The sequence below is a fragment of the Leucopleurus acutus genome (assembly GCF_964270905.1).
Source record: "Leucopleurus acutus genome assembly, chromosome: 12".
Taxonomy (NCBI): domain Eukaryota; kingdom Metazoa; phylum Chordata; class Mammalia; order Artiodactyla; family Delphinidae; genus Leucopleurus; species Leucopleurus acutus.
This window is the reverse complement of record NC_139154.1, coordinates 57,988,054-58,004,060: the sequence shown is the minus strand read 5'-3', so window position 1 is coordinate 58,004,060 and position 16,007 is coordinate 57,988,054. Positions and strand designations below refer to the sequence as shown.

The 16,007-nt window shown below is 40.4% G+C and overlaps 2 protein-coding genes across 2 annotated transcripts in view; one reads left to right on the top strand and one right to left on the bottom strand.

Moving 5' to 3' along the window:
- The window catches only part of GALM (galactose mutarotase), a 95,689-nt gene extending 89,182 nt beyond the window's left edge, over window positions 1-6,507 (bottom strand). Inside the window, exons 1-2 of the mRNA XM_082851877.1 lie at window positions 6,437-6,507; window positions 2,800-2,943 (exon numbers count right to left, since the gene is read on the bottom strand). The gene's annotated coding sequence lies outside the window, so the exon portion shown is untranslated. The remainder of the gene's footprint in view (window positions 1-2,799; window positions 2,944-6,436) is intronic.
- A 312-nt stretch (window positions 6,508-6,819) lies between these two features.
- The window catches only part of HNRNPLL (heterogeneous nuclear ribonucleoprotein L like), a 37,422-nt gene continuing 28,234 nt past the window's right edge, over window positions 6,820-16,007 (top strand). The window contains exon 1 of the mRNA XM_082851940.1: window positions 6,820-7,291. Coding sequence (XP_082708066.1) covers window positions 7,097-7,291 — 195 coding nt within the window. The 5' untranslated portion in view covers window positions 6,820-7,096. The remainder of the gene's footprint in view (window positions 7,292-16,007) is intronic.

Below are 16,007 nucleotides of genomic sequence, written 5' to 3'. Positions count from 1 at the left end.
AGTAGAAGTAAAACTGTCACTGTTTGCAGATGACATGATACTATACATAGAGAATCCTACAGATGCTACCAGAAAACTGTTAGAGCTAATCAATGAATTTGGTAAAGTAGCAGAATACAAAATAAATGCACAGAAATCTCTTGCATTCCTATACATTAATGATGAATCATCTGAAAGAGAAATTAAGGAAACACTCCCATTTACCATTGCAACAAAAAGAATAAAATACCTAGGAATAAACCTACCTAAGGAGACAAAAGACCTGTATGCAAAAAACTATAAGACACTGATGAAAGAAATTAAAGATGAAACAAACAGATGGAGAGATATACCATGTTCTTGGATTGGAAGAATCAATATTGTGAAAATGACTATACTACCCACAGCAATCTACAGATTCCATGCAATCCCTATCAAACTACCAATGGCATTTTTCCCAGAACTAGAACAGAATATTTTGCAATGTGTATGGAAACAAAAAAGATCCCAAATAGCCAAAGCAATCTTGAGAAAGAAAAACGGAGCTGGAGGAATCTAGCTCCTGGACTTCAGACTACACTACAAAGCTACAGTAATCAAGACAGTATGGTACTGGAACAAAAACAGAAATACAGATCAATGGAACAGGATAGAAAGCCCAGAGATAAACCCACGCACATATGGTCACCTTATATTTGATAAAGGAAGCAAGAGTATACAATGGAGAAAAGACAACCTCTTCAATAAGTGGTGAACAGCTACATGTAAAAGAATGAAATTAGAACACTCCCTAACACCGTACACAAAAATAAACTCAAAATGGATTAAAGACCAAAATGTAAGGCCAGACACTATCAAATTCTTAGAGGAAAACATACGCAGAACACTCTATGACATAAATCACAGCAAGATCCTTTTTGTCCCACCTACTAGAGTAATGGAAATAAAAACAAAAATAAACAAATGGGACTTAATGAAACTTCAAAGCTTTTGCACAGCAAAGGAAACCATAAACAAGACAAAAAGACAACCTGAAGAATGGGAGAAAATATTCGCAAACGAAGCAACTGACAAAGGATTAATCTCCCAAATATACAAGCAGCTCATGCAGTTCAATAACAAAAAAACAAACAACCCAATCCAAAAACGGGCAGAAGACCTAAACAGACATTTCTCCAAAGAAGATATACAGATAGCCAACAAACACATGAAAGGATGCTCAACATCACTAATCATTAGAGAAATGCAAATCAAAACTACAATGAGGTATCATCTCACACCAGTCAGAATGGCCATCATCAAAAAATCTACAAACAATAAATGCTGGAGAGGGTGTGCAGAAAAGGGAACCCTCTTGCACTGTTGGTGGGAATGTGAATTGGTACAGCCACTATGGAGAACAGTATGGAGGTTCCTTAAAAAACTAAAAATAGAACTACCATACAACCCAGTAATCCCACTACTGGGCATATCCCCTGACAAAACCATAATTCAAAAAGAGTCATGTACCACAGTGTTCACTGTAGCACTATTTACTGTAGCCAGGACATGGAAGCAACCTAAGTGTCCATCGACAGATGAATGGATAAAGAAGATGTGGTACATATATACAATGGGATATTACTCAGTCATAAAAAGAAATGAAATTGAGTTATTTGTAGTGAGGCGGATGGACCTAGAGTCTGACATACAGAGTGAAGTAAGTCAGAAAGAGGAAAACATATATCGTATGCTAACTAAAAAATAATCTAAAAATAAAATAGTTCTGTAGAACCTAGGGGCAGGACAGGAATAAAGACACAAACACAGAGAATGGACCTGAGGACATGGGAAGGGGGCAGGGTAAGCTGGGAAGAAGTGAGAGAGTGGCATTGATATATATACACTACCAAATGTAAAATAGCTAGTGGGAAGCAGCCGCATGGCACAGGGAGATCAGCTTTGTACTTTGTGACCACTTTGTACTTTTAGAGGTGTGGAATAGGGAGGGTGGGAGGGAGACGCAAGAGGGAGGGGATATGGGGATATATGTATACGTACAGCTGATTCACTTCGTTATACAGCAGAAACTAATACAACAATGTAAAGCAATTATACTCCAATAAAGATGTTAAAAATAATAATTGTGGAAAAAAAAAAACAACTGAGGTCTAAACAACCTAGTTTAGGGAGTTCCCTGGCGGTCCAGTGGTTAAGACTCTGAGGTTCCACTGCAGGGGGCAAGGGTTTGATCCCTAGTCCAGGAAATAAGGTCCCACATGCCACATGGCATGGCCAAAAATATTTTTTTAATTTTAAAAATAAAAAATAAAACCCTAGTTTATGTGTTATCGTTAGCATTCCTTGTCATTTTTATACTGGTCTCAACATCGACAATCAGGCAAGGATGAGGTTATTAGTGACTTGCTTACCATGGAAACTTCCTTGATGGGGGGGGTGGGCCATACCCAAGATATTTTTTTACTCAAATTTAAAAAGAAAAGGAGAACTGAGAGCTCATATAACAAAAAGTTATTACATGCTACTGATCACTTATAATTGGGAGTGGTCTGTAGCACTTAATACGTTTTTGTTAAACGTTTGAGCAGCTACCAGTTAATTTTACCTATATTTTCATATGCAAGATGAATTTACTTTGATAAATTCTATTTACTCTAAACAGTGGATGCTATGATTTTACTCTTTTTATTTATTACAATTATTTTTAAAGATGTCTAAACACTATCAATTTATATGAGTCAAAGAGAAAGGTGAAAATAAATATTATTTCTAAGACTAAAGGTAAGTGGTTATAACTGATAACAAGAATATGAATTTTACCTGTCATTGTCTGGTCATATACCAGATATCCTTCTAGGGTCAATATATTTATTTTTGCAGATCTGTCACAAATTATTATTTTTTTGAAGAGGCCAAACACAGTGGCAGCTCCAGCCCCAAAGCAGATGTGCCTGATAACAGCATCTGAAAGAGAATACCATTGTGGTTACACTTGACTACACAGTGAGCTAATAGTGCTTGAGGCACTTCCTGCAGGGTGCATCCTCCTGGAACGCTGGTGTCTTATCACCATAACTAATCAAATGTGGACTGAATTAAAGGGGCTAGTTTGGGTAAAAGCACCATAGTGCTCGTTCTTGGTGATCTCTAACAAGGAAAGTGGTATCATCACAAATAGTATACTCTGGATTTGACAAACTTTCATAGGAACTAATTGATTTGTCTCTGAATGGACTTTGTTCTAAGCTGGATTTCATGTTAAACATGTCTTAATTAAAATACATCTCTAGGGTTCCAATCCTTTGGAAATATTGCTCACAAGTAAGCTGAAGGTTTTATTTGATTTTTGCAGAAGGTGAGGCAGGAAACAAAAGTTTTGTATATTAAGTGAAATAGCAATATTGGAAATTGAGTTTGGGTATGAATATCTTATAATTTGCATCTCTAGTTGTTCAAACGATGCATCCATCAGAAAATGGTGAGAATTTCCTTTTTATTTCTGCGCCTTGTCTATAGAAATTACATTTTAAAATGAACACTAAAACAGTGTATTATATTTAAAATTTCCTATGGAAGCTAATTGAATTTCATTATACCAACGAAAAAACTGATAATTATAACCTATTTATGCCTTCCCAGAGTTACAGCTGTATAAGCTCTAGTAGAAATTAATGAATGAATAAGTATCATGATAAATGATTCTAAATTTGATCTGTATGTCCGTGGCAGTAAACAATGCAATACTTAAATCATCATTCTTCTCTACGAAGAGTACTGGCTCTGGAATCAGATGCTTGGGTTCCAGTCCTGGCTCTCTAGTTTACTAACTGTGGCTCTAGGGCAGGTCTCTTAACTTCTCCTAGACTTTCTATAATTGTATAACGGCCATAGTAATAATAATGCCTCTGGCTTTTGTCAGAATTTATTGACATGACACTTGCAGTGGTGAGCACAGTGCCTGGCACATTGTAAGTGGCTGCTGTTATTACATGTATGTTAGATGTGCCTTGTAGCCTCTCTTGGGTATGTGCCCTGTTTCCTCAACCTGATGGCAAGCTTTGAGAAGACAGATACCAGGGACTTCCCTGGTGGTGCAGTGGTTAAGAATCTGCGTGTCAATGCAGGGGACACGGGTTCGAGCCGTGGTCGGGGAAGATCCCACATGCCGCGGAGCAACTAAGAAGTAGCCCCGCTTGCTGAAACTAGAGAAAGCCCGCGCCCAGCAACCAAGACCCAACGCAGCCAAGAATAAAAATAAATTAATTAATTTAAAAAAAGAAGACAGAAGCCAGCTCATATATTTTTCTAGTCTCTTCATTGCCCAGCACAATGTCTTATAAATTACTTTACATAGGTCAGCAATGAGGTTTAAAACTGAAGGGCAATTTGGGGCTAGATTATAAAGGACCTTGACTATCAGTTTCCCTAGACCTTCGCTGGAGCTCTCTCTCACTCTAGTATAACCCCTAAGTCCCCTTTGAGCTGCTGCGTCAATGGGAATTCATGGCTGATTGCCTACCCCAATCAACAGCAGCCAATCCAATCAAGCATTCAGACAATTTACCAAAGGCCTGAGGCTGTATGTACAGTAGTGCAAAAAAGAGATTCCAGGTTGAGCTAAGTAACTGATTATTTGCACGCATTTAGGAGCTGTATCTGAGTTTTAAAGGCATTTCTGGCTAACTGGGAAGTGTGTAATTTCTTGATCTCATCTAAGTTAAATCGTGCAGAATATAATTTATGCCCTCCTTATTTAGCTCTTCTCATGTTTTAGTGATGAGCTAGTTAGCCTTTTCCATATCTAAGAAATTACTGTCACTGAACAATTCATCTGCAATAAGCTCAAAGGTCAATGTACTAACGGATGAGTTTTAAACAAGCTTCCTGAGTTTTACTTCTTAGTCTTTTAAATTAACAATTTGATTTGAGCTGTCCGAAAAAATAATTAAGTTTAATACTAGTACGTATTGACTCTAACCTACTTTTAGTGAAGTAAACGCTGAGTATAGTAGCAAGGTTCAGCAAGGCTGGGCTTCCTTACCAATTGATTGGTGTGAGAGCTGCATTTTAACCTGGTATAATCCATAGGTTGGATGCAGGCTTTGAGAATTTTAAATATTTTCACTATCACACAAAATATTTGGGAAGTTTGTACAAGGCCGTTCAGCTCTGCTCACTGCTCCCAGTGCTCTGGCAACATTTCCTCATCTGCACCCAGCTCTGCAGCTCCCTCTTGGATACTTCTACTTCCATTTTATCATAATTTAGAAAAATAAAATTCGAATTGTTTTTTAGTTCTATTTTGTCAGTGTACACCTGCAGGCGCACACGAATTTGATTATAGCTGTACGGTGTTGTAAAGAAGCTTGCAAATGGATTCCGAAACGACAGGCAGTGTAAATTATAAAAGTAACAAAACAAACGTAGGTTAAAGCACTGTCAGCAATAAATACAAATGGCTTTTGGGGGGGGAGGAAATAGCTTTGTAAAGAAGCGACAATAGGCTGGGGGAGAGAAAAATTCACCCCATTAGGAAAGGAAGAGCCACACTTAGGGACGCATCTGAGGGACAAGGACATTAGAAACACTTAAGTGACTCTTGATCCTCGGCAATCCTCCAAGGGTTAGAGTCACAGAGGGCAGCTAGGTTGCATGAGATCTGCCAGTTCCTCTTCTGACACTGAACCTTTATTTCCCAAGGCCCACTCGTTCAGCCTTGTTGAGCAGGGAACTTGCGCCCGGGACTGTACAGGAACTGGGTTTGCAAAGATGAAAAGAGCACACACAGTTCCTGTCTCCAAACGCTTCTAGTCTTGAAAAAAAGAACATCCTAGTAGGTGGGTATAAAGGGCCCTGTTGCAAAAAGAGAGGGCAGTAACTAGAAGCTCGCGGAGGCCTCAGGGCTCCACAGAGGAAATGAGCTGTGTGTGGTCCAAATGACAAACACTTTTGATAGGCTTTCATATCTTTCAAAAATAAATGGTGTGAAATAAATAGATCGCCTAGAAAGGAAGGGGTTGGCATGCAGGAAGAAACTTTATGTGGAAGGTTTAAAACACATTTAATGGGAGCTGGGACTTGATACAAGTCTCCCGTAATTGTCAGGAAAGAAGGGTCCAGAAGACCCGAGTGCTAACCGATCAAACGAGCGGCTTTCTTCACACTTGCACCTCAGTAAATGTTGAGTGTTCTGTAATATCTACTTAGGGGCGGGGAGAGAGTCCATCCACTTGTATCAGATTTTTCACACAACATAGGGAGAAGGCTACTTTCACGATTCTAATCCCTTTTCTCCCCTCACAGCCTGTAGTTTCAGGGCTGCGAGATGTCTCTGCAGGGATTTTCTCTTTTGAAGAGAAGTAATAAAAGCATTTAAATTAACGGGAGGGCGGTTAACACCGCAGTCCTGGACCCACCGCACGCCTCCTAGTTCGCCGAGGTTCACTCCGCGCCTCACCTCCGGTTGGCCCAACAGCGCTAATGGCCGTCGGGTAGCCACGGCTCCAGATCCGCACGCTGCGGGAATTGAGCGGTCAGGACTAGCAAACCAGCTGAGAGTTCGGAAGGTGCAGGGAGAGGGGCGAGGCCGGGCCGTGGGCGGTTTTTGACGAACAGCCCTTGCAGCCAATTGGAAGCCTGGTCGACTTTTCTCTCTGCCAATAGGGAGCGAGGCCCGGGCTTGGGGGGGGCGCTTCCCGCGGGCTGAGGCTGGATTCGATCCTGCACGGCGGCCGCGAAGGTGGGGGTGGAGGCTCGGCCTGGGCGGCGAGGAGTGGATTAGGGGAGGAGGGAAGACCGGAAGCCACGGTCGCGTCCCCATCCTTAGATTTGCTCCCCGGGACTGGGAGCGGAGACGGAGGAGGAGGGAGAGGCTGAATGTTGGCTCCGTGATAAAGGGGAGCGGCCACTCCGGAGCCTCCTCCCGGGGCGCTCTCCTCATCCCGCGCACTCTCCGCACCCACCCGGCTTCTGGGCGCGCGGCCCACGCGGACAGCCGGCCCGCGCAGACCTTCGCTGAAGAGGCGCTGCCCGCGACGGGGACTGGCCGGCGGCGTCCGAGGCCCGCGCCCCGCCGCCACCCCCACCCGTTAGCCGGCCGGTCCCTCCGGCCGCCGCCATGTCCTCTTCTTCATCCTCCCCCAGGGAGACGTACGAGGAGGATCGGGAGTACGAGAGCCAGGCCAAGCGCCTCAAGACTGAGGAGGGGGAGATCGACTACTCGGCCGAGGAAGGCGAGAACCGCCGGGAAGCGACGCCCCGGGGCGGGGGCGATAGCGGCGGCGGTGGCGGCGGCCGGAGCTTCTCACAGCCGGTAACAAAGCGCGGCGCCCCGACCGCCGTGCCTGGCGGCTCCCCGGGAAGCAGGGCCCAGCGGCAGGGACTCGGCCTCGGGGCCTCCCGCCCTCCTCGTTTTCCCTTTTCGCTGCGCTGATCGGGTCGGGAAGCGCTGGCTCTTCTCTTTGGGGCTTTTATTCTTCGCCCTACCTGTTTCCAGCAACCCGACCGCGGATGCGGTCCCGGCCTGGCCGCAGGCCCCGCAGCGAGTCCTCTGCCGGCCCGAACTTGGGGAGGGTCGCGGGGCGGGGGCGGCGGGGAGGCGTTGCTTCCGCTCCGGGGGGCTCTGGTGCGCGATTAGCCCTTTGTTAGTTTTCACTCCTCGGGCGGCTGGCCGGCGTCTGACGACCCGCTCCCTTCAGCCCCCTGCCCGCAGCATCCGCGCGCTGGTCACAATCACGGGATGGTGGCATTGGTTCCGCCCAGGGCTCTCTTCGCCTGGGTCCTGAGGAGAGCCGCCGCTAAGTGACAAATTAAGCTCTGGGGCTCACCGCCCAGTTCCCCTGAAGGTTTAATTAAAAATTTTTTACTCTTGGCAGGCCTGGCGCGCACGCTTTGCTCCCCAGTTTCCTGATGATTGCTTAGTATAGTGTTTAGCTCTTCGGTTAAAAATAAAATGCGTTGGCAGGTGTTCGCACACGCCTACTTACAAGTAAAACGAAATCTTAAAATCACCTCAGTTCTTCATGGGCAGTGTGTTCCCAATTCGTTCCACAAAAAGAACTGAACTCAGGACTGCATCAAACACACGTTCCTAGATTCTTGTTTCTCTCATCAGAAAGCTTAGATGGAGGCAGAAGGAATGTGAAAATCGTTTTATCCACAGCAAGTGGCAACTCAGCTTCAGCTGGATGGAAACTAAGGAAACAAAGCAAAGGAAACGTTTTTGCCCTTTTTGGTGCGCTTAAGCTGTTTTAATGACTGGATGGTCTTTAAACATTTAACACATTCTAATTGTGATTTTTTTTTTAAAGCAAACTTAACCCGAAATTTACGAAATAGTGCACATATATTCTAATATTAGATTAAAATGTTTTTCACTTTTAATAAGAGGGAAATTAGAAGTCTTTTAGCTCTTGTTTGCATTTTAATGTAAAAAATTCTGGTCAGTAATCCCCGGTGTTAGAGTTTACAAATACGATAATGTTGCAACACATTTTAAAAAGGAGCTTCTTCTTCCTCTAAATAAAATAGTTTATTTTTTAAGTGAAATTTTATTTTTATTTATAATATTTATTTTTTTGGCTGCACTGCTCTGCATGTGGGATCTTAGTTCCCTGACGAGGGATCGAACCCGTGTCCCCCTGCAGTGGAAGCACAGAGTCCTAACCACTGGACCCAGGGAATTCCCAAAAATAGTTTTATTATGGCTAGATATTGCTTTCTACTTCTGTTCCTGAATATTTGGAGTATTCAAAATGCAACTTGAAAGTGTGAATAAAAAAAGTGCATTTTTTCTTAGGAAGTTTCAGTTCAAAGCTAACTCCATTGTGGAAATTGAAAACACAATTGGAATATTGGACTCTTATAACTGATATTTAGATGCATTGGATCAGTGTATTTCTTTTGCCAAAAATTTGCTCGAGTTTTTATGCAGTAGCATGAAATGTCTTACATTAAGTGTCTTGGAAAGATACTTTAACCAGTTTACAAAAGTTGTTTTTGAAAACATTAAATATTAAGCCAATAGTATTATTTTGGATGTTGGGAAGAAAATAATGTATAATTAATACATCCAAAGTGAATTGTATTTAGCAATGGAAATAGCACTGGACAGGTCTTGGGGAGAGTCAGGAGTCTTAGCTAGCATACAGTCTGTGTGACCTTGGGAAAGTCAGTTAACTACTGTTCTGAGTTCTCTTACAATGTAAAATGTGAAAGTTGAACTACACGTTTTCCATACCTGAAGTTGTAGTTCAGTGATTAATGTCATGCAGCTTTTAAATTACCCAGGCAGGAACTAATGTATGCAGATTGAGTTATAAGTTCAAATTTTGTTTATCTTATTGCTGTTTTTTCTTAGGAGCGGGTGAATTGCTTTTATTTAACAGTAGAACCAGTATTGTACTGTGAAATCTAATGAAGGATTATTTTTCCTGTTTTTAAACATTTTTCTTCGTGTAATTTTGGGTGCTTGTTTGAAATCATTGCAACTATGGAAACCTGTGCATAATAAATTTTACTAGGACAGGAATGCCCTGAATAGAAGTTTACTGTCTAGTGCGTCATCATCGAGAAATATGGTAACTCATCTAACGGAAAAGGATTTGACTCAACTTCAGCCCAGCCCCTTTGTACAAAGTGTTTAAGTAAATGCAGATCAAGTACAATGATAGGTAATTCTTTCAATGCTAGTTGGAAGTTTGTAAAAGCGTACAGTAAGACTTCAATGATTTACATTGTTTGGCTTTTCATTTTCCTTGAGTTATTTAATAATAACTAGATTTAAAGAGGAATGTGAGTATTTAAGAAAAACTGTTTCTACAAATGCTCCTGATTTAAGGATGAATTGTGAATGATGTTTTAAGGTGTAAAGAGAAATGAGTTTGTAGTTTGGATATGAGAAGTAAGACACTCTTCAAATTTGTGTCTTCTGGTATTAATTTGAAGAGCAAAAACTCGCAGAGTGTTTCAAATTCTTTGGGCTGCATTTTGAACAAAGCTTAATTATGGAGGTTCATGCTATGTATTATACAATTACTTTACTCTTGTGGAGTAAATTGTGTTCTTAAATTTAACAGGCATGATCTTCAAGATCATAATAGTAAACTTCTGTATCTGCTAACTTTTATGAAAGCAGCTTGACTTCTGAATATTAGCACTTCACTTGGCAAAACCGATTGAGGAACTGAATTGGGAGTTTACTTACAAAAAAAAGTCTGCTTTTATAGAGATTGGTATCAATAAAAATTTATGGAGTACTAATGCATTTTAGAGACTTAAGTTTTTCTTTTACTCTATTCTGCTAGTGACTAAACAGGCAAATCAAAGATTGTTAAAGTGATTGCTGATGAGGTGAAAATTTAAGTTTCTCAACTTTTAATAAATAGACTTGTAAGATGGCAAAATGCCAAGATAAAAAATATGGATCCTAGGATTTCCAAACAAAGGAATATGCATTATATAGAGAATCTAGTTTGAATTTAAGATATAGTTAAACTTTAATGATCTGAATTACAGAGATGATAGGACTATTATGATGGCTTATTGGGATGAATATAGAATGGGAGATGGGATGAAGGCACTTTGTTAGCTTAGCTCCCACAGGAAAAGTTTAGAGACTGTGACAGTGAGCATAGTAACTACACTGTGGTGTGTACCTCAGAGGTAAGTGCCAGAGCCTTGAGGCTTCTGTAAGGGTAATGTTCTGTGTCTTATTTAGCTAAGCTGCTGCAGTAGAGTGAGAATTTTAGGCTTAGTTTTGGGAAGTAAATGAAAAGTAGTAGGTTTTACTATCTTTTGGTTTTAACAAGTGACAGTTTCTTCATGTTAGTACATATAGTGAAAAGTGCTGTTAATAGAGCCCTAAGCCCAACCAGAGCAGGTGTCTTGGCTCTGCTACCAACATGCTTTGTGACTTAACCTCTTTGGAACTCAACTTGCTACCTATCACATGAGATGGCTGGATTAGATGATCACTGTGATCTCTTAGCTCATTAAAAAAATAATACTTGAGCCCTGTCATGTGCTAGGTGCTGTTCTTGGTGATGGGATATAATTTACAAAAAAAATTCCATATCTAAAAATCTGTGATTCTACATCATTTAGTGCTTTATTTTATAAAGGAGTGAAAATATATATTTTCCCTCTATGAAATTGAATACAACTTTCAAAGCTTGCAGTTGCAGCCACAGCACCAACTCAAGATGAGCTTAAACAACAAAAAGGGGGCAGGGGTAGGGAATTTATTGGCCCGAATAACTATGAATGCCAAGTTGTAGCATTAGTTTTAGGCATGGCAGGATCGAAGGTTTTAGATGATGTCATAGGGACTAGATTCTGTCTCTTTCCATGTTTCAGCTCTATTTCCTCTATGTAGTGATAAAGCTAGGCTTACATTTTTATAGCTAGTAAATAAAGAAGAACAGTCTCTCCCTCAGAGTCCATAGCTATCCCCTCTGATCAGCCATTTTTTATATCTCCCTACCCCCAACTAGTCACTGGACTACCTCTGAAGTTGGGGAGTTACGACTGTGTGACTGAGAATACCAGTGGAATAATATGGGGTTGAGGAGTTTTTGTTTGTTCGTTTGCTTGTTTTTGTGTTCAGCCACAAGAAGGGGGAAGGAGTTTTGGGTAGGCAAAACCAAAGGATTTCTACCACATGAGCAAAAAAAATAAAGATTACTTTTTAAGAAGTTATTTGAATCAAAGTTATTTTTGTTATGTGATCAAATGTTCCTTAAAACATTTTAGGATAGGAAAATTAAAGGATTTCCTGTGTTTTGGATCTGCTCTATTAAGAAAAAGATCAAGTAAAGAGATGTGATTGTTTAATTTTAAGAAAAACCGGGACTTCCCTGGTGGTCCAGTGGGTAAGACTCTGTGCTCCCAGTGCAGTGGGCCTGGATTTGATTCCTGGTCCGGGAACTAGATCCCACATGCATGCTGCAACTCAGAGATCGCATGCTGCAACTAAGACCCGGTACAGCCTGAATAAATAAATAAATATTAAAACAAAAAAAAGAAAAACCATGTACTAGTTAACTCTAAGTATAGTGTGAGTTAAAAGCTATTTGCAGCTGTCCCTTAAAACTAGTTTGTCCTTGATCTATGTGAAGTATCCAAAGTAAAAGGGGGGATAATCTTAAGTATCTGGAAATCTGTACTCATTTCTTGGTAGTACTTTGATAAATTCTAATGTATCCAGAAAATGATTACCAGAATAGAGAAGGCACTCAAGATCATATCATAAGAGGAATGACAGAAGACTCTGGGGGACATTTAGCCTGAAGGGTAAACTTAGGTGTGATTTAAGAAATCATTTCAAATTATAGGAAGGTTACATAGCAGAGGGAAATGAAGATAAGGATAGGTAGGAGGTGGCAATTAATGTTTACCGAACCCTGTTAATAACAACATCTAGCACGGTGCTAGACATTTCATATTTGTCCTATTTGTTGTAATTTTAAGTGATGAAGATTTTGTTTTATTTTTTATTTATTTAAAAAAAAATTTTTTTTTTGGCTTTGTTGAGGCTTCATTGCTGTGTGCGGGCTTTCTCTGGTTGCAGCAAGCGGGGGCTACTCTTCATTGCAGTGCGTGGGCGTCTCATTGCGGTGGCTTCTCTTATTGTGGAGCACGGGCTCTAGGCACGCGGGCTTCAGTAGTCGTAGCACGGGGGCTCAGTAGTTGTGGCTCGTGGGCTCTAGAGCGCAGGCTCAGTAGTTGTGGTGCGCGGGCTTAGTTGCTCCGCGGCATGTGGGATCTTCCCAGATCAGGGTTTGAACCCGTGTTCCCTGCATTGGCAGGCGATTCTTAACCACTGCGCCACCAGGGCAGCCCTGTTTTATTTTTTTTAAAGTGAAATTGAGGTTCAGAAAGGTTAAGTAAGTAACGTAGCGTAAGATCGCACAGCCAGTAAATGTCCAAATATTCAAACGCTTGTCTGACTTCAAAGGCCATTTTGTGTAGGAAGTTACAGGGAGACAGATTTGGATGCGTATTATGAAGAACTTTCTAAAAATATAGTAGATTGTCTCACAAGGTAGTGTGTTTTCCTGTCATTGGAGGTGATTAAGGAGAGGCTGATAATCACTTGCAGTGGATCTGTGCACGTTTGGTTTTGGAGGATGAATTATTGAATTTGAGCTTGGTCTTTTTTATATATTTATAGGAGGGTAGAAAAGGCTGTTCAGTGGCTGTTGAGCACGTGTTATGCGTGGAGATGTTGGGAAAACAAAAAGCCTGAGGACATTGTGCATTGCCTTTGTGAGTTTACAGTTTTACTATATCGAGAGCTTTAATGGGCCCTTCTCATTCCTCTCATATGGAAGCTTCATTTATATTCTATTCTATTCTGAGCTTCCCTTCTCTTTAGTTAAGCCTGGTTTTCAGTCTGCAGTCGTCAAAATTGGCATTCAAGATGGATGTTATTGGAGTTTGTCTTTGAGGTAGCCTTTGAAGAGGGGCTGGGGGTTTGTAACTGGTCTGTAGCTTGCAGTGAGGACCAAATAATGTCTTCATTATAGTTGATCCAGCTTACTTAAAGAAGGGATTGAGTAATTAAAAAAGAAAAAAGTATACGGAAATTGCAGGTATGCCTCCATTTGCTGGGTACTTATTTGGAATATTGTTTCTAGTCTGATAAATAATAGATATAAATAGACCAGGAGAGAGCCTAGATAACTAAACATTTGAAATGGAAAGAATTTGAGCTTCTGTATGAGAAAGGATTAAAAAATACTCCTTAAGCTTTAGAAGACGTGGTCAAAGTATTAATATATGGATGGAGTAAACAATACTGACTATTCACCAATTTAAGATTCAGATGCATAGTATGATGCTTACAGGAGGTAATTTTAGGGTAGTAAAAGAAGCTCTGAAGATGATTTCAGATTTCTTATCACCACCATATAGTATAGGTAGAGATAAAATGTTGATTTAAGAAACATGTTAGGGGCTTCCCTGGTGGCGCAGTGGTTAAGTATCCGCCTGCCAATGCAGGGGACACGGGTTCGAGCCCTGGTCGGGAAAGATCCCACATGCCATGGAGCAACTAAGCCCATGCGCCACAACTACGGAGCCTGTGCTCCAGAGCCTGCGAGCCACACCTACTGAAGTCCGTGCGCCTAGAGCCCATGCTCGGCAACAAGAGAAGCCACCGCAATGAGAAGCCTGCACACCCCAGTGAGGAGTGGCCCCTGCTCGCCCGCAGGCAGCAACGAAGACCCCAACACAGCCAAAAATAAATGTAAATAAAATAAATTTATTGTTGTGATGAATTGGGAGATTGGGATTGACATATATACAGTAATATGTATAAAATGGGTAACTAATAAGACCCTGCTGTATAAAAAAATAAATAAAATTCAAAATAAATAAATTTATAAAAAAAGAAACATGTTAGTATTTGTGGGGAAAAAGAGGGGTGGTGAAAATATAGTTTGAAAAGATAACTTTAATATATCAGTTTTATATTTGGAAACAACACTAGGGTTTTTTAATTTTTTAAATAAACTACAGAAAGGATGAGAAAATTTTAAGTTCAAGAAAAGGGGACAGGGGCTTCCCTGGTGGCGCAGTGGCTGAGAGTGTGCCTGCCAATGCGGGGGACACTGGTTCGTGTCCCGGTCTGGGAGGATCCCGCATGCTGCGGAGCGGCTGGGGCCGTGAGCAATGGCCGCTGGGCCTGCGCGTCTGGAGCCTGTTGCTCCGCAACGGGAGAGGTCGCAACAGTGAGAGGTCCGCGTACCGCAAAAAAAAAAGAAAAGAAAAAAGAAAAGGGGACATAATTTAAAGATAGAGAAATATCAAGGTAGATAAACTCACGAAAGGCAGAGTCATTGAGTGGGAATAAGGGAAATACAGAGGGTATGGGATATATTCTCATCCTTGAGGTTGAGATAATCATATCTCCCCCTGAGTACCATATTGATTGCATTTAACATCTTTCAGCTTTTAAAGAATAACTTAAATCTTGATCTGTTTCATTTAAGAAATATAATTAAGTAGTAATGTATTAAAATCAGATCTTTTGAGAGATTTTTAAAATTGATCCTATAATCCATTTCTTTGTAAGAAGACCAGTTTGAAAAGTACTCATTTTTTAGCACTGTATTCAGGATAGTGGTTCTCTGTGTTGGGAAGGGAGGTAGGAAGAGGAGATGTGTTCAGCTCCCTCTTCCTAGTGTTTTATTTATTAAACTGGGTAGTGAGTTAATGAATATTTTTATATTCTTCATACCTTTTCGTAGGTCTTAAATGTATTATACAATAATTTCCCAATTTTTTTATTATGTAAAATATTTAATTACATATGCCCTTCACTTAGATTCAGCAGTTTTTAACATTTTGCCATTTGGGATTTTATCTCTATATGTGTATATATTTATATACATACTTTTTTTCTCTATACTATTTGAAAGTAAGTTGAGACACCATGATAGTTCATTCCTAAATATCACAGTTTTCCTAAGAATAAGGATATTCTTTTCATATAGCTATTGCCATCATAATGGTACCTAAGACAATCAAAAACATCTTACAGAAAAACCCAAATGAACTTTTTGGCTAACTCAGTAATATCCTGTCTATAATTCAATTTCTCCAATTTTCCCTAAGATGTCTTTTGTAGCAGTTTTTATCAATTGTAAAATGAAGGCTCACATACTGCATTTGGTTGTTGTCTTTACTCTCAGTCTGAAATTTTCCTTCCACTATTTTTTACTTTTGGAGGAGCCCAGGCCAATATAATTTTCTTTTGCATTTTTACCTTTGCTAGCTCATTTCTAAGGACCAAAGGAGATGACTGTCTTATTTCTTGTAGTTTATTATTGTCTAATTATTTTTAGAGTAAAACTTATTATTTATACTTTAAATGTTTTCTCTAAGTTAGGTTTTTAGGTATTATTTAGAGCTTTCTTCCTGTGTTATTGTCATCCAGTAATTAAGAGCTTAATGAGGATAATGTACATTTGGTTGTTGAATTTCACCGAGGCGGTCGTATTTTTTAAAGTTGCTAATAAAGTGTT